Genomic DNA, 24912 nt, shown 5'->3' on the forward strand with positions numbered 1-24912 from the left:
GGTGGGTGGATCACGAGATCAGGAGTTTGAGACCAGTCTGGCCAATATGGTGAAATCCCGTCTCTACTAAAAATACAGAAATTAGCCGGGCATGGTGACGCGTGCCTGTCGTCTCAGCTACTCAGGAGGCTGAGGCAGGAGAATTGCTTGAACCCGAGAGGTGGAGGTTGCAGCGAGCCAAGATCGCGCCACCGCACTCCAATCTGGGCAACAAAGCAAAACTCCATCTCACAAAAAATAGATAAATAAACAGACATCGAGACACATTTTCAGCTTTTTAATAAAGGGAGTGGGAGAATTCCCCAAGGAACAGCAGAGGTGGCTTTACAACATTCCATCTTAGGAATGTGACCTTGGTGAGTTCCAAGAACTTTCTGGTGCAGGGCGGTGCCTCGACCTCGTCACATCATCTTTACGCACCCCAGGACCATGCAGAGAATGGAGAACAAGAGGCAGGGATAGGGGCTGGAAGGGGCTAAAACAAGAGCCACAGGAGCCAATCTTATGAAAGGCCAGCCCTCCTGCTCTACATCTCTGAGGCCTCCATCAAACTTCATGGCATCCTATGGCCCCAGTCTCCCTGGGGCCCTTGTCCATCTCTGCACTCACTTCACCTCCTTCCACTTCCCCTCATTCCAGGCCCGGGCTCCACTGTGCATCTTCATCAGGGCGATGGGGCAGCCTGGGGACCAGGACACGCGGAGAGAGCTGCTATAGCATAGGACATGGGCCCTTTTACGCAAACCCTGGCCTTCACATTCTGGGGGTCGAGCAGCCCTGATGATCTGATGAAGCCACAAACCCTCTGAGAACAATCCACACACACTACACCCAGCTTGAAGGGATTCACGATGCTGCTGAGGGTCACTGGGGCCCCAAGGCAGGAAGCTGGGTCTACATCACCTGCTCCACCCCCGCGGGACTTCGAGAGCCGGCTGCCGGTCTCCCTTTGCTGCCCACCCCAAACTGGGCTTTTAAGCATTATTGCCATGGTCCAAATGACCCGCCCCCTACCCCCAATTCCTATGTTGAAGCCCTAAACCCCAAGGTGATGGTATGAGGAGCTGGGACCTTAAGAAGGTGATTAGGTCACGAGGCTGGAGCCTCAGGATGGGCTTAGGGCCTCATAATGACCCCAGGGAGCTCTCTCACCCCTCTACCATGTCAGGGCCATAAAAGGCACCGTCTATGAACCAGGAAACAGGCACTCACCAGACACTGAGGGCCTTGATCTTGGACTTCCAGCCTCCAGAACCGTGAGAAATAAATTCCTGACATCTATAAATTGCCCAAACTAAGGTATCTGGTTACAGCAGCACAAACCAATTAAGATATCACTCTGGGCCGGGCGCGGTGGCTCAAGCCTGTAGTCCCAGCACTTTGGGAGGCCGAGATGGGCGGATCACGAGGTCAGGAGATCAAGACCATCCTGGCTAACACGGTGAAACCCCATCTCTACTAAAAAATACAAAAAAACTAGCCGGGTGAGGTGGCGGGCGCCTGTAGTCCCAGCTACTCGGGAGGCTGAGGCAGGAGAATGGCATGAACCTGGGAGGCGGAGCTTGCAGTGAGCTGAGATCTGGCCACTGCACTCCAGGCTGGGCGACAGAGCTAGACTCCGTCCCAAAAAAAAAAAAAAAGATATCACTCTGTCCAAACCAAAACCCGGTTTTCACCATGAAATGCTGGTGTTTTCATGTCTTCCACAAATCTGCCCAACCAAAGCCCTAACTTCTCACCCAGTGGCCTTCTCTCCAGACTCCCTCATCCCCATCTCTGCTACTGTCGGGAGCACCCAGTCCTTGGCCAACGCTGCCTGTGGTCTGGCTGGCTGCTCCTGCGACCCTTGAACTGGGATCCCAGCACAGACATCAGCCCACACTTGACCCCCTTCAAGGGGCAACGGCAGTCCCACCTCTCAGCACCCCAAACTTGCTCCTCCCAAATCCACTCAGAACAGTGTCCTTGGCCGGGCGCGGTGGCTCACGCCTGTAATCCCAGCACTTTGGGAGGCCGAGACGGGCGGATCACGAGGTCAGGAGATCGAGACCATCCTGGCTAACACAGTGAAACCCCGTCTCTACTAAAAAAATACAAAAAACTAGCCGGGCGAGGTGGCGGGCGCCTGTAGTCCCAGCTACTCGGGAGGCTGAGGCGGGAGAATGGCATAAACCCGGGAGGCGGAGCTTGCAGTGAGCTGAGATCCGGCCACTGCACTCCAGCCTGGGCGACAGAGCGAGGCTCCGTCTCAAAAAAAAAAAAAAAAAAAAAAGAACAGTGTCCTTTCTGAGGTCCTGGCTGGGGGACTTGGGGCTGTCCTGGAGCCTGAAGCCTCCAAGTCCTCAGTGAGGAACCCATGCACCACCAGATCCATATAGAAACAGGCTGTGATCGGCCAGGTGCGGTGGTTCACGTCTGTAATCCCAGCACTTTGGGAGGCTGAGGAGGGCAGATCACGAGGTTGGGAGATCGAGACCATCCTGGCTAACACGGTGAAACCCCGTCTCTACTAAAAATACAAAAAAAATTAGCCAAGCGTGGTGGTGGGCACCTGTAGTCCCAGCTACTCAGGAGGCTGAGACAGGAGAATGGCATGAACCCGGGAGGCGGAGCTCACAGTGAGCTGAGATCCTGCCACTGCACTCAAGCCTGGGCAACTGAGCGAGACTCCGTCTAAAAAAAAAAACAAAACAGGCTGTGATCCCCAAGCAACCCTATGTGATCCCATGTCGGGCAGGCAGGTGTCCTCATAGACAACTGCCAGACCCCTGGCCTCTGATGTCAGGTCACAGTGACTGCTCACCCCAGGGATTTCCAGGTGTGACCTCACGAAAATATCACCATAACACCAGAAGTAAACTGAGGCACAGTGTGGTCACCTCCTTGTCCAGGGTCATAGTTAGGACGTGGTGCGATCCCCTTCAGAGGGGAAGCTAGGACAGATGTTCATGCCTCTGTAGCCCCACACACCTAGGTTTATTCTTCTGTAGCTTGAGGGCGATATTCTAGTGCTTTGTCCTTGTGTCTCAGAGTTGGACACATGGAGCACAGGATGCTCAAATTCCTGGAACCTTATTCTTAGGGGCCTGCATCTTATCACGCTGCCTTTGGCCACCACTGAGTGTGTTAGAAACTGTTGTGTTCCACTTCTCTACTGTGGTGAGTGCAGGGTATGACTGAGGACTACGCAGGGACCCTGTGGGACCACCCACCTCAGGATTCTGCCTCAGAAACATCTCTACTTTCCAGAATAACGTGTTTCTGTTCACTGTCTGTTTTTCTTAACTGTTTGGTTTTTTTTTTTTTAATTGCTTAGATACCAAGAAACAATTCAAAACCATTGTTTCCCTCATCACAATGACTGTCAGGAAGCTCATAGCCAAATCATGCAGTCACCTCAGAAGTGTGAGGCTGTGTGATTCCTTAGGTGGGTTGCAGGTATCAGCAAGGGGCCAATTTTTAAAACAAAATTTGCTGAATAAGTAAACGGAAGAGTCAAGCAACATTTTAGAATGAAAAACATGGCCACAATATTTTTCTCCCAAGACTCATCAAAAGGTGGAATCTATTTCCTATCCCTGGCACCTGAGCTGGTCTTGCTTTGGTCAATGGAATAGAACCTGAGGTTTTGCCTGCAGCTTCTGCCTTTGCCCTTGGGTGACCTGAGATGAACCTTCTCAGAAGCAGGACCACGAAGACAGAAAGGCTGGGCTGTGAAGACCTGCTGAGCACAGCTCCCACATAGCCAGCCCACTGGACCTCAAGAAAGAATTTATTTTCCTTTAAACCACTAAGTTATGGGGTGGTCTGCTTCACAGTACATAGCTGGTTCGGCCACTGAGTCTACTGGTAATCTCAAGAAGTCAATACTTACTAACAGTCCAAGGTGGCAAGGAATTGAAACACAGTTGCAATACAGTTTGATAGGTAAACATTTCTCCATTGCAGTAATGATGTCAAAAATTCCCTGTGCACCCTGACCATCCAGGGGAGGAGTGGCCTCCCTTCCAGGGACTGACCCAGTGTATGCCTCTGACCTGGAGATCATTCTGGAAATGGAAAAGCCAGCTCATTTTTCCTCAACAGAGTTCTGCAAAAAAAAATCTTTGTCATTGATAGTTATCTTAAGTAGACTCAAAGAGATGCAATTAGATTTATTTGGTCAAAGGTGGATAAACACTTGAAAGGTCACACCCTTCAGTCTCGTCTGCTGCCTTGTTTTTCTTCCCTCCCAATATGGAGTTTCACTCTTGTTGCCCAGGCTGGAGTGCAATGGCACTATCTCGGCTCACTGCAACCTCCGCCTCCCAGGTTCAAGCAATTCTCCTGTCACAGCCTCCCAAGTAGCTGGGATTACAGGTGCCCACCACCACACCAGCTAATTTTTGTATTTTAGTAGAGATGGGGTTTAATTATATGGGTCTGGCTGGTCTCAAACTCCTGACCTCAGGTGATCCGCCCGCCTTGGTCTCCCAAAGTGCTGGGATTACAGGCATGAGCCACCACGCCCAGCCTAGTCTGCTGCCTTCTACTGGAGTGAAACATTTCACAAAACTCTGCAACCAAGTTTATGGGACATCCTCGGAGATGGTATGGCAGCAGAATTATTTTTGGTGGAATTCTTAACTACATACAAAACGAGTGAAGTCAGTCTCTTGGCTGTGCATGGGAAAAAGACTTTTCTCTCTGAAGATGACATGGGTAAGAACAGCATGGATAAATTCGAGGCACACAGAAGATGGGTTTCAGGACAAGTCAACTCCATGGGTGCCTGGGGATAATTCAACTCAACAACCGGTGGGGAGCCAAGACATGGCCCCACCTCCAGCTCCAGGCCCAGCCCTCTCTGGCCATACCCTTCTTTAGCTATGCCTGTTCTCCTTCATGTCCCTAACAGCAAAGCTAGGCAAAACTCCCTGGGCATCCCCAGGCCAGGCCCTCTGCCTGGGCACACGAGGATCACCCAGAGTGACTGAGGCAGATGGGAGTGGCCACGGCCAGGAGCTGCATGGGGACCTGCCAGAAACACAGAACTCCTCCTGCCTGGAGCCCCCCTTCAAGGACTCTCAAACCTAGGCCAATGATAAAGATCTAAAGTCCACAGCCCTACTAGCTGGACGGTGAGATAAATACGTAAGAACAGCTCCTAAGCTGAGGGGAGTTCACACTTTCACGAAAGTCTCCTGGGTGCTCACTCTGAAAGGCGCTCTTGAAGAAGGCCTTTTCACCAGTTTCGATAGAAAAGCTTCAGGATCCAGTGATGACCTCCTGATGACCTCCTGGGTCCCGGGCCAGTCAACCATAGGGCAGGACTCACTAGCAAGATCGAGTGCCCAACCTCTGATGTCAGGATGCTCATTCCCTCTGGAGGACACCAACCCTATCCTGGGGAGATCCAATCTCACCCCCAGGGTGTCCTCAAAGCCGACTTACAGAAGCCCTGCCCTGGTTCTCCAGAAAGTGACTCACTTTTGTGTTCCACAAGCCTAGTGATGGGCAGTGTATTACTCATGACAGCCCTGGGTTGAGGCCACTGAGCAAGTAGGACACTACTGGTGGCTTTTCCCACACCCACTTGCCAACCAGTGTAAATCTTCCCACTCCCCCAGACCACAGTCACTGTCACAGTCCTGATTCCTTGCAGTGGTCATTAACTTTATGAATCCTCTTGGCTAGGCCATGGTATCCGACTATTTAGTCAAATATCAGTCTAGATGTTGCATGAAGGTATTTTTTACATATGATTAACATTTAAGGCTGGGCGCAGTGGCTCACGCCTGTAATCCCAGCACTTTGGGAAGCCGAGATGGGCGGATCACAAGGTCAGGAGATCGAGACCATACTGGTTTACACGGAGAAACCCCGTCTCTACTAAAAATACAAAAAATTAGCTGGTGTGGTGGTGGTTGCCTGTATGTAGTCCTAGTTACTCAGGAGGCTGAGGCAGGAGAATGGCATGAACCTGGGAGGCGGAGCTTGCAGTGAGCCAAGACTGAGCCACTGCACTCCAGCCTGGGTGACAGAGCGAGATTCCGTCTCAAAAAAAAAAAAAAAAATTAAACCAGTGGTCTTTGAATAAAGCAAATGACCGTCCATAATGTCAGTGGGGGCTAATCCAATCAGCTGAAGCCCTTAAAAGACTGAGATTCCGAATTCTGCTCCAAGCTGCCTTCAGACTCAAGACTGCAACCTTGCCAGTCGCGGTGGCTCATGCCTATAATCCCAGCACTTTGGGAGGCCGAGGTGGGTGGATCACGAGGTCAGGAGTTCAAGACCAGCCTGACTAACATGATGAAACCCCGTCTCTACTAAAAATACAAAAATTAGCCGGGCCTGGTGGCGCGCACCTGTAATCCCAGGTATTCAGGAGCTGAGGCAGGAGAATCACTTAAACCCAGGAGGCAGAGGAGCCGAGATCCTGCCATTGCACTCCAGCCTGGGCAACAGAGCGAGACTCCGTCTCAAAAAAAAAAAAGACTGCAAGCTCAAGAACTGCTAAAATTTATTCATATATATATATACACACATATATATGTATGCATATATATGAACATGCCCTGTTGGTTATGTTTACTGGACAACCTGACTGATTAATACCACTAAGATCTTGGCTGCCTCCCCTACCCTATTCCCATTCACCTCTCAGTTTCCACAGCACCTTCTTTTCCTCTGCAGACATGTCCCCTTCTCACAGCTTGGTCCAGATGCATACATGGCTACCTACTTGCTCCTGAGTTCACAGGAACTCAACTCCTCGTTGTAAGAAAACCAGACTGACTTGCACACAAAAGCAGCTCGGTCTGCATCTCATTGGTGAAAAATCAAAATCCTCAACCAGTAGAGCAGGCTATAAAGACACTGGCCTCCAGAAATGTTGATTTTTTTATTTCTTTTTATTTTATTTAATTTTTTGAGACGGAGTCTCGCTGTGTCTCCTAGGCTGGAGTACAGTGGAGCCATCTCAGCTCACTGCAAGCTCCGCCTCACGGGTTCACGCCATTCTCCTGCCTCAGCCTCCCGAGTAGCTGGGACTACAAGCATCCGCCACCACGCCCGGCTAATTTTTTGTATTTTTAGTAGAGACTGGGTTTCACCGTGTTAGCCAGGATGGTCTCAATCTCCCGACCTCGTGATCCACCCGCCTCGGCCTCCCAAAGTGCTGGGATTGCAGGCATGAGCCACCGCACCCGGCCTTTTTTTCTGGAGACAGAGGCTCGCTCTTTCTCCCAGGCTAGAGTGCAGTGCTGCAGTCTCAGCTCACTGCAACCTCCATCTCTCAGGTTCAAGTGATTCTCCTGCCTCAGATTCCTGAGTAGCTGGGAGTACAGGCGCACACCATATGCCCGGTTGATTTTTTGTATTTTTAGTAAAGACAGGGTTTCACCATGCTGGCCAGGCTGGTCTCAAACTCCTGACCTTGGGTGATCAGCCCGCCTCAGCCTCCCAAATTACTGGGATTACAGGCATGAGTCACCATGTCTGGCCAACTTTTTATTTCTTAAGGTAATAAGCCAGTAGGTGGGGGACAAAGTTAAATATAAACAAATGCAGAAAATACACACAAATTTACACTAGTTAACACCAACCTCACTTTCCAATTTTGAACTCTGCTGGATTTCTTAATCTTAGGCAAAAACTCACATTGGGGGTTCAGGGAGCTGAAAGGAATTATCCTAAGTATGAGAACTGTAAATGCAGCTTATTCCTCACATAGGCTCTGAGAGGCTTTGGAAGAGCAACCAGCCACAGTCTGATAGCATGATATGCGTGGATTACTGCAAAGCCACGTGGAACTTTAAAGACATCTCAATTAACAGCTTCACTAGGGTTTCAGATTAGTACTACATATTGGAAAAAAGATTAATCCAGATGAGTGGTTCTAAACCCTGTCAAGCCCCAACCCAAAGTGTCTGATGCAGGAGGTCTGTCTGGGGTGGAACCCAGGACTGGCATTCCTAACAGTTTCCAGGGGATGCTAATGCTGGTGTCAGGATCTCACCGTGAGAACTGCTGACTTAAGACAGCACTCACCCAAAAACATGGACTCCTCATCAGAGCCACCCAAGCAGCCCCCGGCCTGGTAGGTGAGCCTGGGCAAGCATCTATCATTTGGCAGTGATCGCAGCCACATTGATGTCTCCACTGCAGTTATAAAGCGTGCTGCCCAAAGGTACTCAGGGTGCTCTGTTACACAGAGTCAGGGTTTGAGAAAAGGCACACATCTTTGTTTTGTCAGATTTGCAAACCGCCTATGGAATCAACACAATAAACACGATTCTCTTCCCTTCTGCTCTCCCTTTTACTCTGAAGAGCTTGCTCCCCAAGCAAAAGGGATTGCTAAGTAACAGTCCGATTATATGCAAGACAATTCGTGTTTCTAAAGTGTTTAAAAACAGTTAAGAACTACTACTGCACAACTCCTAAGGGAATAACTAATTCAGGCAAAGGTCATCTTTGGATGTTAAAATGCCTGAAAGTTGTTCGGAGTTGTTAAAGTCTCAAAGTTAAGAAGGGAATCAGGGTCTCAACCAAATGATCTGACTTAGCGGGCCAACAGCAGGACAAAAAGACATTCCATCTCATGGCCGGGCGCGGTAACTCATGCCTGTAATCCCAGCACTTAGGGACACCGAGGCAGGTGGATCACCTGAGATCAGGAGTTCGAGACCAGCCTGGCCAACATGGTCAAACCCCATCTCTACTAAAAATACAAAAAATCAGCTGGGCATGGTGGTGTGTGCCTGTAGTCCCAGCTACTCAGGAAGCTGAGGCAGGAGAATCACTTGAAACAAGGAGGCAGGAGAATCACTTGAAACAGTGAGCCGAGATGGTACCACTGCACTCCAGCCTGGGCTACACAGCGGGACTCCATCTCAAAAAAAAAAAGAGAGAGACATTCCATCTCTTAATGTGAGGCAAGCAGAGGCACCTCACGCATACGTAATCATTTTTCAAACACTGCTTATCCTGAATCGAATGAGGAGAGAAGAACCATACAAATCCATACTGCGCAAAATCCACAAGGAAACTGGCCTGAGCCCTTTGAAAAGGCAAAGTCCAGGAAGAAATAACATTGTCCCTATTTTCAGATGGCATGATTATCTACATGGGAAATCCCCAGGAATATACAAAACAAAACTTTGCAAGGTCACAGGATACAAAGTAAACATACAAAAGTTAATTGCACTTCTATATACTAGTAATGAACACACAGGCACAAAATTAAAAATACAAGGCCATCCACAATCACTTTAAGAAGTGAGGCCCGGCGTGGTGGCTCACACCTGTAATCCCAGCATTTTGGGAGGCCAAGGCAGGCAGATCACAAGGTCAGGAAATTGAGACCATCCTGGCTAACACAGTGAAACCCCGTCTCTACTAAAAATACAAAAAATTAGTCGGGAATGGTGGGGGGGCGCCTGTAGTCCCAGCTACTTGGGAGGCTGAGGCAAGAGAATGAAGTGAACCCAGGAGGTGGAGTTTGCAGTGAGCCGAGATGGCGCCACTGCACTCCAGCCTGGGGACAGAGCGAGACTCCATCTCAAAGAAAAAAAAAAAAAGTGAGACACTTGGGTGTAAACCTGAACAAGATATATACAGGACCTGTATCCCAAAACTATAAAGATGCCAATGAAAGACATGAAAAATAATCTAAATAACTGAGAAGATATATCATGTTCATAAACTGGAAGTCTTGCAACAGGTGAGTGATTAAGTAAACTATGGTACATCCCTCGCAGGTAACACTGCTCAGTGATAAGGAACAAGCCGGACCTAACATGACTTACTCTGCCAGCTGCCCCCGAAAACGAGAGGCTCAGGCATCCAACTGATTCTCCAGCCCAGTGCTGTGACATGCTGATTTCTAAGCTGCCTCCACCTTGCTGTCTGTACCCACAGGCACCCTGGCAAAACTCCACTCTGGGGGCTCCCCCAAGACCCTCTGAGAGGCTGCCCTGCAATCAAGCCCTTGAAAAGTTGGCACAGGCAGCCCCCAAAGGAAAGACCGGTGATTCAAAACACTAAGCCTTGGGCTCCAGAGAGCCCCGGGGCCTGCAGGAGAGGGTAGGGAGAGGCCAGTCAGGCCATAGCAGCAGGAACATAGCCCCGAACGGGTCACCGGGTTGTCTTCCTTTACCTTCAAGATGTGGCTGGCAGAACTGGGGGCTCCAGAGCAGGCAGGATGGAGACAAGCAGACTGTGGGTCTGAGGGGTGTGATCAGAAGCCCCTTGTGCCACCATGTCTAAGCTGAGATGGTAGGCAAGCTACCTCACCCTGCATTCACCTTCTGAGTCTCAGTTTCTACAGAGTGAGTGAGGGTTAAATGTATCTGAGACACAGCAGGCACTCACTAAACATTAGCTGCATGAAAGGAATGAGTAAGTGAATGAATAAATGAACAAAGGAAGGAACAAGTGAATCTCCCTGCACAGGGCCTCACGCACAGTCAATAATTCATGCCAGCCACTTCCCTGCCCGCCGCCTCCCCTCTGTGGTGTGCACCTTCTATGCATGGCAACAAGCCTGAGGTCTATGAGCGGCTGCTGTGCCATATCGCATTCGCGCAGCTGCAAACAGAACAGTGCGTTATGGAAACTCCGGCAGATGTGGGGGAGTCGTGAGCAGCACCCACGTGATACCCTGCCATGTGTTTTACCCAGGGCCAAGGCCAAATGCCAACTGTTTGACACAATGGCCCCGAAGTGGGCTGCAGCCTTTTGAGGAAGGACAGATGGATCTGCAGATAGAGCGATAACTTGTACCGGGACACCCTATCTCCTCCTCACTGTGGCTGTGAACAAAGCCCACAGTATTCACAGCATGGCCACCATCACCGCACCCAATCTTCCTCTGGGCAGGGATCTGAGCAGCTGCTCATCTGAGAATTGATGTGCTTCAGACATGAAGCTTATGTATTATCCACCAAACATCTCTCCAAAATTTGCCCAATGTCTTACGTGCACTCAGTCCCTGCTGCAGAATTTGTGAACATGATCTGGGGGTCTCAGCACAAAGCAGAAAGGGGGAGAGGAGCCATTTTCCCAGGACCAGTCTGCTGGATACCCAACATCTTTATAAGAACAAAACCTGCACAAGGGTCCAGGCGCAGTGGCTCATACCTGTAATCCTGGCATTCTGGAAGGCCAAGGAGGGTGGATCACCTGGGGTCAGGAGTTCCAGACCAGCCTGGCCAACATGATGAAACCCCGCCTCTACTAAAAACACAAAAAATTAGCCCGGTGTGGTGATAGGAGCCTGTAATCCCAGCTACTCGGGAGGCTGAGGCAGGAGAATTGCTTGAACCAGGGAGGTGGAGGTTCCAGTGAGCCAAGATGGCACCACTGCACTCCAGCCTGGGCAACAGAATGAGATTCCGTCACAAACATACATACATACATACATACACACACACACACATACATACATACTACACAGGGGCCGGGTGTGGTGACTCACGTCTATAATCGCAACACTTTGGGAGGCCAAGCTGGGTGGATCTCCTGAGGTCATGAGTTTGAGACCAGCTTGGCCAACATGGGAAAACCTCGTCTACTAAAAATACAAAAATTAGCTGGGCGTGGTGATGGTCGCCTGTAATCCCAGCGACTTGGGAGGCTGAAGCAGGAGAATCACTTGAACCCGGGAGGCAGAGGCTACAGTGAGCCGAGATTGTGCCACTGTACTCTAGCCTGGGTGACAGAGCAAGACTCTATCTCAATAAAAAGAAAAAATAGGTTGGGCACGGTAGCTCACACCTGTAATCCCAGCACTTTGGGAGGCTGAGGCAGGCAGATCACCTGAGGTCAGGAGTTCGCCACCAGCCTGGCCAACATGGTGAAATCCCCTCTCTACTAAAAACACAAAAATTAGCTGGGCGTGGTGGCACGCGCCTATAATCCCAGCTACTCGGGAGGCTGAGGCAGGAGAATCACTTGAACCCAGGAGTTAGAGGTTGCAGTGAGCCAAGAGTTAGAGGTTGCAGTGAGCCAAGATCACGCCATTGCACTCCAGCCTGGGTGACAAGAGCAAGACTCTGTCTCAAGAAAAAGAAAAAACAAATAAATAAATATTACACAAGGGATTACACAGTGCTGATGCGTCTGCATCAAGACTGGAATACATTTTGAGAGGAAGAAAAAGGAAATGATTCTTGCCATTTGGCAGTACGGATTTGAAGCAAGCAAACCCCACAACACACTGTCCAAGAAGAATATTCTTTTGTGCTGAAGTCACAGCTCCGAAGGTGCAACTCTTCTCAGCGAACCTGCATGGACTGCTGGGGGCATTGTCATCAACTTTCAATAACACAACAACTAGCAATGTGGCTATTTTCCAAGGAAATAACAGTAGGCTAGATTCTCAAGTCTGTAAGATGAGTTGTAAATGGTTCTCTTCTGCAAGTTAAAGGAATAAGTTACCAAGCAAAACTCCAAGAACAAAAGTTGTGGCCCTAATAAAAACATGAACAAAATCCTGGGAAACTGTGCCAGCATTTCCTCGTAAGCAATCACTTCTAGAATGTTTCCATCTAGATGTATGTGGCATCCCCCATTGTGAAATTAGTAGCAGTGGACAGCCAGTTGACCAGCTCCTGGCTGTCCAGAGGATGGAATGGAGGCTCTGAGTGATGTCACACCTTGGCAAGTGCATGTAACTAACTCTAAGCTCCTTCCAAAGCTTTTTTTTTTTTTTTTTTGAGGCGGAGTCTCGCTCTGTCGCCAGGCTGGGTCATCAGATCTCGGCTGCTGCAAGCTCCTCAGGTTCACACCACCTCCTGCCTCAGCCTCCCGGTAGCTGGGACCACAGAAGCCGCCATCCGCCCGGCTGGTTTTTGTATTTTTGAAGAGGCAGTTTCACTGTGGCCCAGGCTGGGATGGGATGGTCTCCATCTCCTGACCTCGTGATCCACCCGCCTCGGCCTCCCAAAGTGCTGGGATTACAGGCATGAGTCCATGGCCGGTCCCCTCCAAGCTCTTATCTTTTTTTTTTTTTTTTTTTTTAGCAGCCTTCTTGTCACCCCGGAGAACTGAGGGGCTGGGGACACAATAAAATTACACAATACAGAATGTGAGCAGATGAAGGCCATGGCTAACTGGGCCTCAGGACAGGGCACCAGGCCTCTGGTGGTCAGCGTCCCACCCGGGTGACCAACCACAAATGAAAGAAAAGGAATCGAAGGTTACCTGGTTTCCATTGGAGAGAACCTTGGGTACAGGGTGTCGACAGCTACTCCTAACAGCTCAGTGAGGTCCGTACTATCAACCCAGTTTTCAGCACCACTTCAGAGAAGTTTGGGGACCATCCCAGGACCACAAGGAGAACAAGTGGCAGGGACGAGAAGGGGTGCCACCTGGGTTCCTGCAAAGCCTGCTCCCTTTCCGCTTCAGCCCCAGGGTAAACAGGCAGGACAACGCAACCACAGGCTGCACCCACGCTGGGGCCTTCCTCTTGTTTGCTCAAAGCCATCTGGCAGTATGGGAAATGGAAAAGCTGGTGTCCCCAGAGCCTGGCTGACAAGAGGCGGAACCATGCAGAAAAGCCGGTATGTACAAATGAAAGGAGAGGCAGTACCTCCAGAGGGTCAAGGGGACTCCAGACAATAGCGATCACAGTCGGCCAAAAGTCTCTGTCAGCTCCCACTCATTCGCCCAGCTCATCTTGGCATTGAAAACGGAAGCCGGGTCTGTCTGGAAATCAGCTGGAACGTTTTTGGCTACAGAGCTGAACTCAGCACCAACAGCCCCCAGCTGGCCGCTCATCAAGAGTCCTGGTCACAGATTCACAGGCCAAGGTCGGCATTAAGCGACCCAGTGTGTGTCTAGCCCTGTCAGCATGCCGCTGGCCACACAGCTGTGCTTGCCCCGTGCGTGGTGTCCCAGGAAACCATGCTTCGGAAGAACTAAGCCAGCCTGTGAAGAGCTAGCTTGGCAGGAGTCACAGCACCCCCCACCCCTCTCGCTGGGGCCCACAGGTCCTGGCAGCCAGCCATCAGGGAGAGGAATGCAACTCCGCAGGGCATGACCATGCAGAGGGGCCACCTCACTGCTAGGTGTGAGGCTGCACAGACCTCCCAATGGGCTCTGCACAGACAGACAACCAGACACCCGACAAGCTGTAGCTGATGTGGCGTGGGCATGTTCTAAAAGCAGCAGCATTGACAAATATCTTTTACTCACAAATAGCCAGCCCAGCAGCCAAGGGACCATTTGGAGTAAGGCCATCCCTCCAGGGCATTCTGAGAAGTCACTACAGTCACAAATAGGAGGGTGACACCCAGAGACTGGCAATGCCTACGTTGGGATCCAGGTTTGGGAGAACCATTGGCGTGATAGTCACACACACACTATGCTTCTCATGCCCACCGCTGCAAACACCTTCGTGGGAAGAGGAAAATGAATGATAGTGTGTTCTGTTATCCCATGAGAAGAGTGAGCCTTTTAAAAGTGAATGAACACCATTCCAGTTGTCGCATCATCCCTAATAACAAGCAAAATGCCGGCCAGGCACAGTGGCTCACGCCTGTAATCCCAGCACCTTGGGAGGCCAAGGCGGGCAGATCATGAGGTCAGGAGATCAAGACCTTCCTGGCTATCACGGTGAAACCCCATCTCTACAAAAAATACAAAAAAATTAGCTGGGCATGGTGATGTGAGCCTGTAGTCCCAGCTACTCAGGAGGCTGGGGCAGGAGAATGGCGTGAACCTGGGAGGCGGAGCTTGCAGTGAGCCGAGATATCGCCACTGCACTCCAGCCTGGGCAATAGAGCGAGACTCCATCTAAAAAAAAAAAAACAAGCAAAATGCACGGTATGCTCTCGATGACCTATGTTTTGGACTATTCCTATTTAATGGAGGTAGGGGTGGGGAGTTAAAGAGCAACACATGACCAGGCGCAGTGGCTCATGCCTGTAATCCCAGTACTTTGGGAAGCCAAGGCAGGCAGATTACCTGAGGTCAGGAGTTCGAGACCAGCCTGGCCAACATGGTGAAACACTGTCTCTACTTTTAAAAATACAAAAATTAGCGGGGTTGTGGTGGCACACGTCTGTAGTCCCAGCTATGGAGGCTGAGGCAGAAGAGTCACTTGAACCCGAGAGGCAGAGGTTGCAGTGAGCCAAGATCGTGCCACTGCACTCCAGCCTGGGCGACAGAATGAGACTCTGTCTCAAAAAAAAAAAAAAAAAAAACAGCAACACATACCAACTCTCTGTGTTGCGGGTTACCTGTCTCACTCAAATTTTTCATCAGAATAATCTGGTTACACCTGTATCCTTGTCAGTGGAAAATGAGAAAGGTCTCACAGGGATACATGGGGAGTTGCCACCAGGGCTGCAGCTGCCCCAGAAATCAAGGGGCACGTGTGGCCCAGGCTTGGGAAAACATTTCTCAAACCGTGTGGTCCCAATGCAGGCTGGATCTCCAGAGGTGGGGCCCACCCACCAGTCCTCCCTTCAGAAAGAGGCCATGGCCCCAAGAACTGGAGCCCAACCAGGTGACTTAACTATTCATTATGCCAGTATGCCCTTTGTTGAGGGTCCAGGAGCCAATGCCCTGACACAAGCCAGCAGGGCAATGCCTTCACCCACATCACGAGCAAGCCTATTCTTCCTTTGTGGGCTGTGCTGTTGGAAATTAAATTTCAGTGCAGACTGTCTCCACCTCCCACCCTGGGAACACCCTGCCACCCTCCACGCTGCCTCCCACCAGCCCACTAGGTTGGTCGGGCATTGGTCTCAAATCTGCAAGCACCATGGAAAGTTGCCCAGGGCTTTGCCACAGTTCTCCTAAAGGGTGCAACACCCTACCTTGTGTCTTTGTATTCTTCTTTGCCTTCTGCAAATCCCCTTTGCTACTCCACAACACAGCAGGCGGCCCTGCCCACGGCCTCTGCCCACGTTGCCCCTCCATCGTGACAGGTCCTTCCTCAAAGCCACCCAGGATTTAGTCCCTCACCTCCCCCAGTCCAGCATCCCCTTGGAAAGAAACACCAGTTGACCCCAGATAGAACAACCCACCGCAGCCCTGTCTCTGGGCCTGCAGTCCCGCCTAGCCAGGGACCTCAAGTAATCCGGAGGAGGAACATTAGGATGAGTCTGCCTCCTCCGTGAGCCCCCAAATCTCACCAATTCTGCAAATGCCCACGTTGGAAAAGATGCCAGTAATTCTGGTTCAACATGTTCCAAGGAGGGGGAAACGACAGCCTGCTGTTGACATTCCTGACTTAGAATTGTGAACACATTCTTAGAGGGTAAAAATTAACCACCGTCAGTTGGGGAAGGCATTAGGGGGAGGGCATTATGGCTGCACTTCAAGGACTGATCACAAAAACCACCTCACTCCAAGTGCCCAGGGGCCTGCATCGACGTTTAACAGAGCCAAACCAGAGCGAGCCCAATTCTGGACTGTTCCCTCAGAAAAGCAGCCGAGGAAACCCTGAGTAATTGCACTCATAGATCATAGGCTCTGGCATGCGGTTCCCAGACTGAACCATTTATCCAAATTAAAACCATTCTCCAGAAACAAAATCAGACCCTTTTAATTGAAAATAAAACCAAGCAACCCCGAAGGCTTTTTTTTTTTTAAATGAAAGACATTCTTCCTGCTTTCTCATCCCATTAATCACAGAGTTTACACAATCTGTCAAAATAGCTCGGTAAGAAGTCTCCCTCTTCCTTTTCCTGCAGGCCTGGTTTTTACCCTGGGGGTGACAACCTGGCCATGTTTAAGGACAGCGGGTGGACACCGTGAGAATCCAGCCAGCACCCTATGTCTCAACTGCAATTTGACCATATACACCAAGGAACTCCAAAAAGCTTGTGTTCACCAAAAAAAAATGGAAATAAGGGACTTACACACCCATGTCCATAGCAGCATTATTCACAACAGCCGAAGTGTAGAAGTAACTCTAAGTGTATCAACAGATGAATGGATAAACAAAATGTGCTATTCATACACACACATACACACACACACACAGTATTATTCAGCCTTAAAAAGATAGAAATTGTGACACATACTACCACGTGGATGAAACCTTGAGGACAGTATGCTAAGGGAAATAAACAAATCACAAAAAATACAAATACTATATGATTCCACTTGTATGAGGCACCCGATGTAGTCCGTTTCAGAGGGACAGAAAGTAGAATGGTGGTTGCCAGGGACTGGGCGGAGGGGAACGTGGGGAGTTAGTGCTTAAGGGACACCGAGTTTCAGTTCTGCAAAATGGAAAGAGTTCTGGAGCTCGAGGTGGGTGATGGCTGCACAACAATGTGAGGGTACTTAATGTCGCATAACTGCACAGCTAAACATGATTAAAACGACAAAGTTCATGTTACGCATGTTTTACCACAGTTTAAAAAAAAAAAAGTTTGTATTCTCTGATGTCAAGGAGTCTGCTAGAAATCCTTTTAAGAACATGACTAGCTACAATCTGCCCAAAGACCTATGTGCAAGCATAACACAGGATGCAAATGATCGACGAACAAATAGTGAAGTCGAAATATCGTGATACATCCACATACTGAAGTACTATATACTGTTATCAGCAGTCATATTTACACAGAGCTATTTCTGGATTGGGAAATGCTTATACTGCCACATTGATTTTAAAATGCAGGATACGAAAAAATACATATGCTATGATCTCAGCTTGGTAAATTAAAAAAGCACGGAAAACATATGGCACACAAGCAGGCTAAAATATGAACCTCTGTGGAGGTGATATTAGAAGGAAATTTTTCCTTTTTCCTTAGCATTTCTCTATCTTTTCCAAGTCGACAATGAGCACACATTACAAGAAAACTATTTTGTAGAAAAATAGTCAAAAAGCAAATTAAGAAGCAAAGATATGTTCATTACTTGAGAGTCTTCTGCTACTCTCCGAGTAATACAGATAACAAGCGTGCCTCCCTCCGGCGTGCAGGACAAGACAGAAATGCATTCTTCACCCACGCAGAGCCCTCCCATCTCCCTTAGCACCTACCCAAGACATGCACACAGGCCCCCTTTCCTCCAGCCCTGTCCACCCGGCTCTGCAGATCTTTCCAGAGGAGACAAACTGGAAACACCTGTCCCTGATCTTTGGCGAAAAACTCATCTCTATCACGCTGGCCTCCCCTGTGTCAACCAGTGAGCACACAGTTCCCTCCCAGGGGATCAGATTAGCACCTCCAAGAATGAGGAAGTGGTTCTCCAAAAGGACCACAAGGTGCTTTTCAGGCCCCTGGGGCCATGGAAATTCAGCAGGACCAAAGTACACCAGGCCTGGAGTCCAGAAGGAGGAAACAAAACCCCACGTGGCTCCCACCCCTGAGCTCCAGAACCTGTGGAGGAACGACAACCCCAGGCTGCAGGCGACAAATGACACACACAGTCACAATAACCCCAGAACCTCCCAGGGCAAAGGGCAGTTCTACCCCAGGTTCGTGGGATGCCAGAGCCTGGTCTATGTCACAGCCTCCTGTGCGTACCTTTGATCTACCTCCCAAATGGCCAGTGATGAAAGGGGTAGGCGCCCAGGGACACCTCTAAGAAAGGTGATGGATTACAAGGTGGAGAAGAATGCCAGGACCAGGCCCCTTTGTTTGCAGAGCCAGCCCGGCGCTCCAGGGAGGAATGTGCACAGGCCAGGATGCAGATGCCCCTGCTAATGGCCCAGTGTGCCCCAGGGCCCACTCTCCTGCCCGCTGTCCTGCACAGCCAGATGTGGGCCTGTGCCTTTTATTGTGTGGCTCCAAGTGAGTGAAATGCTACACACTGCAGCTGTGCTCCAGGGTAATGAGGAGAGCGCGGATTCCTGAATCCTCCAGCGAGAAATAATCCCAGGGCCTGGAGCAGAGCCCGGGCTCTCCTGTAAAAAGAGAAGCAACTGCAGACGGCACTGAACGGCCTTGGCCGGACACTTCCCAAGGACTTTCTTTCTTTCTTTCTTTCTTTCAGTATTGCCACGAGTGTATCCCGGTGTATTCAAAGCATCAACGAATTGGTCTCTACTTTTCAGGAGCAGTTTCATAAACTCTACACACAAGAGATGCCACGTCACACTGTGGCTGCCAAGACACAATGAAAGGAGGTGACACACTTGAGTCCACCTGGAGATGTCCCCCGATGTCCCCAGGAGCATGGCCTGGCTAGGAGTGGCACTTGTAATCGTTAGCAGGGCACCCATGTTCATCCTTCCTGGGTGCCAACAGGTTGCCGCTCACTTGGGCAACTAGAAGAAAGATTCCTAAAGATTCTTCTGATATCTTAGTAACAAAGCCAGGCCTGCAAAGGGCATATTAAGTGTTACTATCTTTCCCCAAAAAAGAAGAGGAAGAGGAAGGGCAGACAATCTAACATGAACCATAATTAGAGCTGAGGGAGGAAGGAAGAGTAAAGAAAGGCCCAGCCTTGGGGGCCGAGGAAGCAGCTGGGACTGGCGCACTGGCTGCAGTAGACGGCAGGCCCACCACAGCTCCTGAGCCTTGGCCTGGCCACTTCAGCAGGGGCTGGGCTGCGGATGGAGACTGCACAAATCCCTCATCTTGGCAAGAACTCCAAGCATTGCTGACGGACCTGGATTCAGATTCAAGGCTTGGTATGCTCACAACACACACAAGTGACTTGAGCTCGCTAAGTCTCAGCGCTCTCTTCCAGCAAAGGAAGACCATCAAGATGGCATACGTGCACGGTTTAGCAACAATCAGACTAGGAACAGAAAGTGCCAGAGCCAGCTTGGGTACTTGAGTAGTGAAAGGAAGGGGGTCTTGTTAGCTGCATTATTAGGCTGAGGGCTGGCGGGCTGTTTGCAGAGGGCTCCCAGGGCTTCCTGCCCAGCGCTGGGGTGAGACAGACAGGGACAGAGAGGTCTCTCCCCTGAGGGGTGGCTCTGAGGAGCACTTCCCTAGCTCTGAGAGCACCTCCCTCTGCCAGGGGGAATTTTCTAGATCACAGACGTAGAATCCTTCAGCATAATCTTTCATTCATTTTGCCCAGGAGACAAAAGAGTACTAGACTACTGCCTTCCAAAAAAAAAAAAAAAATCAGCCGGGCACAGTGGCTCACACCTGTAATCCCACACTTTGGGAGGCCGAGGCAGGTGGATCACCTGAGGTCAGGAGTTCGAGACCAGCCTGGCCAACAAGGCAAAACCCTGTCTCTACTAAAAATACAAAAATTAGCTGGGTGTGGTGGTGTGTGCCTGTAATCCCAGCTACTTGGGAGGCCGAGGCAGAACTGCTTGAACCCAGAAAGCAGAGATTGCAGTGAGCTGAGATAGCCTGACTGGACTCTAGCAAGACTCCATCTTAAAAAAAAAAAAAAAAGAAAAAAAAAATCAGCATGTAAGAATCCTCCCTTCCCTGACACAGTGAGGCATTCTGACGGACCCTAAATTGTGTGCAGTGCTTCATCCCCAAGTTAATGGCCCTCCTCCTCAGTCACCCTCATTTTCACTGGCCTCCTCCCTCCTGTTTGGCAGAGGCAGCTCCCAGCGAGGGTAGGAGGCAACAGGTGAGGGATACCAGGTGGAGCTGCACCAGGTGCATGGGGCAGGGAGGTTGGGGGGGTGGTTAGAGGTGTGCCTAGAGGGCCACGGTGCTCCTAGAGTACACTGAGCATGACAGGAGATGCTGCCACACAGACAATGGAGACACCCGAAGGACCCCAAGCTCAGCACTACAATCCCACATTGCCGTGGTGGACGTGTACCAAACACATTCCTGAGTCACAGAGTACAAACAGAAAGCTCAAGAAACGTGGAGAGTCTAGTTTTCTGCTTTTACGAGAAACGGACAGACATCAAGGAAACCACTGTTCCTGCCCGAGCTGCCCCCAAAAAGCCCTGCAGCAGGACACGGACCTGCATCAGGACTCAACATACTCTAAAATTCAAAACGCCCTCTCAATCTAGGAGAATTTAGCCCTGCTCAGCAGCATTTTGGTGGCAGCAATTTTTGTTGTCTCGGCGTCTTAGAAGCAGCGAGGCAGCGTGGAAATGACACACCTGTGAACCACAATCCTTGTGAAGATGAAGCCACACAACATGCCCTTCACTGTGGAGGCCGAAAGAACTGTGTCCGAGTCATGATGGTTTTTAATACTCTTGCTAACTGTGAGGAAGAGAGTAACTAAGCTAACTAAACACCTACTCAATTAACCAACTAACCAGCATCCCTTATTCTAGATCAACAAGGATAGCAGCAGAGGATTCTAGATAGACAGGACTGGCTCTGGGTCATTCCAGGCACGGCTTGCAGGGGTTAGCTGATCCCCCAATGCTTTCTGGAGTCCTACACGAAGGACCCAAGGGTCCCAGGGTCAACTCACCTCCTGGAGAGCTTCAGACACCCAGACCCACCCTTCCCATGGCAGCCCCTGCTGCATGGAGCAAACCCACCAGATCCACCCGCAAGACACGAGGCTCCTCCCTGGGAAATCTATGGGGCCGCTGTGAGGAAGCCTCGAAGCCTCAATTCTAAGTGTGCTGCTGAGGCACTCAGCAAATGTCTCTGGCCTCCTAGTAAGTGGCAGGGATCTAAACAATGCTTTCTGCCCTCAGGAAGGTGGAAAGTTCCTCCCCCTCGCAAGTTCATACACAGGGACACGGAGGTAACAAGAGGCTTCCTGTGGACAGGGGTGGTTTACAATAGGCTGATCTTAGGAAAGGAGTGGGGCACATAGAGTCAGAGGACTGGGCTCATTCAGATCCCTAACTGTTCCCAGACTTTAGGAATTTACCTGGTATTTTACTCATCTGTAAAATGGGTCCTTGTGTAGAATGCTAAGCAGATATAAGCTGCGACTGCCAGATGGTAGGTCAGCCCTTCCACTCACTGTTCTTGCCATACTGCCTCCTCCTCTGGTCTCTGCTAGCCCCTTCAGCAACACCTCCTGCAGTGGAGGAACATACTTTGACACCCCCTTTCCTGCCTTTTATTTCCAGAGTCACATTTGCAAACAGCTCGCTTTCAAAACATTAGGTGCCAAAGAGACACTTTGTAAAAAAAAAAAAAAAAAAAATCCATTTGCATTCAAGAGTAAGCAGTGCAGCTCGCTTTCAAACCACTAGGTACCAAAGAGATACTTTGTAAGAAAAAACAAAACAATCAATTTGCATTCAGGAACAAGTAGTGCCCCGGGGCTACTAGTTTTTCCATCTTTGCTGATTTTTAAAGAAATAATTCAGCTGAACTGCTGATAGCTATGGCAGCCTCAGCTGAGGAATTGCTGTCTGGACATGCATTAGAATTCAGGCGACAGTCAGACATGCAGCAGCAGCCAGGAGCAGGGCTCTGGGACCCCACAGTCCTGTCCCAGAATCCCAGGCTGCACTACTGCCATGTTTCATTTCATCTCGGCCAAGTTACTTAGCCTTCCTTTGCCTCAGTTTACTCGTCTGTAAAATGGGGTAATCATAATCCCAACTTCCTCCAAGGACTGTAATTTGGGTGAAACGAAATGAATGCCTGCAAAGCATTTAGCACAAGCAAACACTCAATCAGCGTTCCTGTTACTTTGTCTTCGGGGTCACCATTACTATTCCTAAGGTCAGGAGTCTGGCTTGCTGCCAGTTCCTCCTGTCAGCTCCCTGCGTACACAACCCCCACCCCCTGTGCTGCCACACCCCCACCAAGACCCAGAGCACCTCCATCTCTGGGTAATGGCCTTGCCCCTCCACCCTCCAGCTGCAGCGACTCCCCACCCCCTCCCTGGCCCTCAAGGCCTCAGCACAGAAAAGCCTTTCTTAATACTTGTTGATTGATTTGCAAATATAACCTCACAGGCCCCAAAGAGGGAAGAACCAGAATCACCAGAACAAGCAAACCTCATTCAAAAGGGAAAGCATGAAAGCACTTTAAAAAAGTAATATGCACAGACCAAAGCCTCAAGAAAATCTATCAAAAGGTTGGTTAGTTCTGAAGGGCTATGCACTATTAATACAATGAGTTCTGCATTCATACTTTTCAGTGTATTTTCAGAGTCCCCCATGATCATGCATTCAAGTAGTGAAAAAAATGGAGAAGCCATCTCGGAAGATCAAAGTGTGTGAATGGGCCCCAAGGAAGCCTGGGGGCTTCCCAGGGCGTTGTGACCACCCTCAATAGTGCTCTCTGCTGGCCCCACACCCTGATGGCGCTTTGAGTTTTTCAACCACGCTGGAGTCCGGGTCACCTGCTGACACTGTCTGGAGAATGCCAGAGGAGCGCCTAAGTCTCTTCCCGCCACAGACACTCAAATCACTCCAAGCAAAGGACCCCAGACTCACATGTCAGACCGCTGCGCAGCACCGACATAGAGACCCCTGGGACGTCAGGGACCCTCCTTCCTGCTGCTTGTCAGCGACAGCTCCCGAGTGCCAGGAAGCACATGCCACACAGCCGGCCCCCAGCCTAGGACAGCCCCCCACCCCACCCCGGAACATCACCCCGCCCCGAGGTCCCGTCCTTCGGGGAAAAAAAGGAAGCGCGAAAGGACCCCCTACCTCCCACCCATCAAAGGGAAAGGGAAAGAGACGCACTGAGAGTTTGCCTAGAAAAAGTAGAAGGGTTTCGAGCCTGCCCATTGAAGCCCCTAGCTGCGCTCTCCACCCGGAGTCTCGAGACGGAGTCCTAGGGTACAAAGTTCGCTCGGTCCCGACAGCGACTGCGACAGAGCTGCTCCCGTCTCTGCCCGCAGTCTCAGTCCAGGGCGCCCGGGCGCCACGGGTCCCACTCGAGTGGTCCTGCGCCCCAGCCCTGTCCCCAAACCCAGGCAGTCAGTGCCCCCGTCCCCGGACTCCGGCGGAGCTGGCCCGCGCGCCCCAGCCCCTGTCCTGGGACTCCTGCCGAGCCGCCGCCCGCCACGCGCCCCAAACCCCGTACCCGCGCGCACGAAACCCCTTGCCCGTGCGCCCCCAGCCGGGTCCCAGCGGTCCCTAACCTGGGTTCCCCCGTGAGCCCATCCCCGCGCCCTGAGCTCCCGTCCTCCGCGTTCACTGAACTCCATCCCCGTGCCCCAGCTCCAGATCCCTGCGCTCCCCAAGCGTCATTCCTGCGCCCGTACCGCGAAAGCCCGCGCCGGGCCCGAAACAAAGAGGGCGGCGGCGCGTGGCCGCGTTTCCTCCTTCCCCGGCCCCAGTACCTGGGGGAGCCTGCGGCGCGGTCCGGCGGGGCGATGGCCGCAGCGAGGCTGGGCTCCGAGTAGCGCGCGGGCGGGCCCGTCCTCCTGGCTGGCGGCCGGCGCCAGCGGCAGGGCCCCCTCGAGGCGGCGCGGGCAATCGCCACGGCCGGCCCCCGCGCCCGCGCCCGCGCCCCGAGCCTGGCGGGTCACCTGGCCTCATCACCCTAACAATACGGCGCGCCTCCAGGCGCGGGTCACCCGGGCCCCCAGCCCTGCCGAGGTGTGCCCTGGGACCTCCCTTCGCTGGCCGCGGAGGGCACCCGGGATTATCGGACCCATTGAGCAGCCCAGGCTCCAGGCGGTCTGGAGACTTGCAGGTTCCGCCGGGCCTATGTCAGAGTACCTGGGGAGGTGGGTTCGGATCCTGGTTCCTGCACAACCAGTTCATTCTTTAATTCAGCGCTTGTAATTAAGGTGCTCTCCGGGAGCAAGACCTACCCTCCCTCCTGTGGCTCACAGTCTAGTGGGGTCGCGCATACATAAAGGAGCACAGCCGCTCCGGAAAGCCTAGGGTGCCGTAGAAGCCCCTGAAAGACCCAGCTAATGAAGGGAGGAGGTCAGGGAAGTCTTTAGAAGTCACATGACTTCTTAAAATGCGCCGGGACAAATGAGCAGAATTTAGGCAAGCCAGGCGGAAACCAGAAAAACGATCCCGAGCAGAGAGATTCTCAGAGGAGAAAAGGCCTATAGATTGTCCATCCTGACTGTCTATCCCTGAGATTCAGATGACCCTGAACTCAGTCTCTTAGCCTCAGTTTCCCCATTTGT

General features: G+C 51.1%; 1 protein-coding gene across 7 annotated transcripts in view; it reads right to left on the reverse strand.

Annotated features, from left to right (window-relative positions):
• TNS3 (tensin 3) overlaps positions 1 to 24654 on the reverse strand; it is a 309033-nt gene extending 284379 nt beyond the window's left edge. For 3 of the 7 annotated variants that reach the window (XM_031665402.1, XM_031665399.1, XM_031665396.1), the window contains exon 1: positions 23252 to 23361. Coding sequence is in view for 1 of the 7 variants with exons in the window: in XM_031665393.1 (XP_031521253.1) it covers positions 24488 to 24532 (45 nt within the window). In the remaining 6 variants the exon portion in view is untranslated. Of the gene's footprint in view, positions 1 to 23251; positions 23362 to 24027; positions 24051 to 24105; positions 24207 to 24487 lie in introns of those variants that run through there. The other 4 variants (XM_031665397.1, XM_031665393.1, XM_031665405.1 and 1 more) reach the window with 4 other exon arrangements.
• Between the last annotated feature and the right edge of the window lie 258 nt (positions 24655 to 24912).

This window comes from Papio anubis, chromosome 4 (assembly GCF_008728515.1).
Source record: "Papio anubis isolate 15944 chromosome 4, Panubis1.0, whole genome shotgun sequence".
Classification (NCBI taxonomy): Eukaryota; Metazoa; Chordata; class Mammalia; order Primates; family Cercopithecidae; genus Papio; species Papio anubis.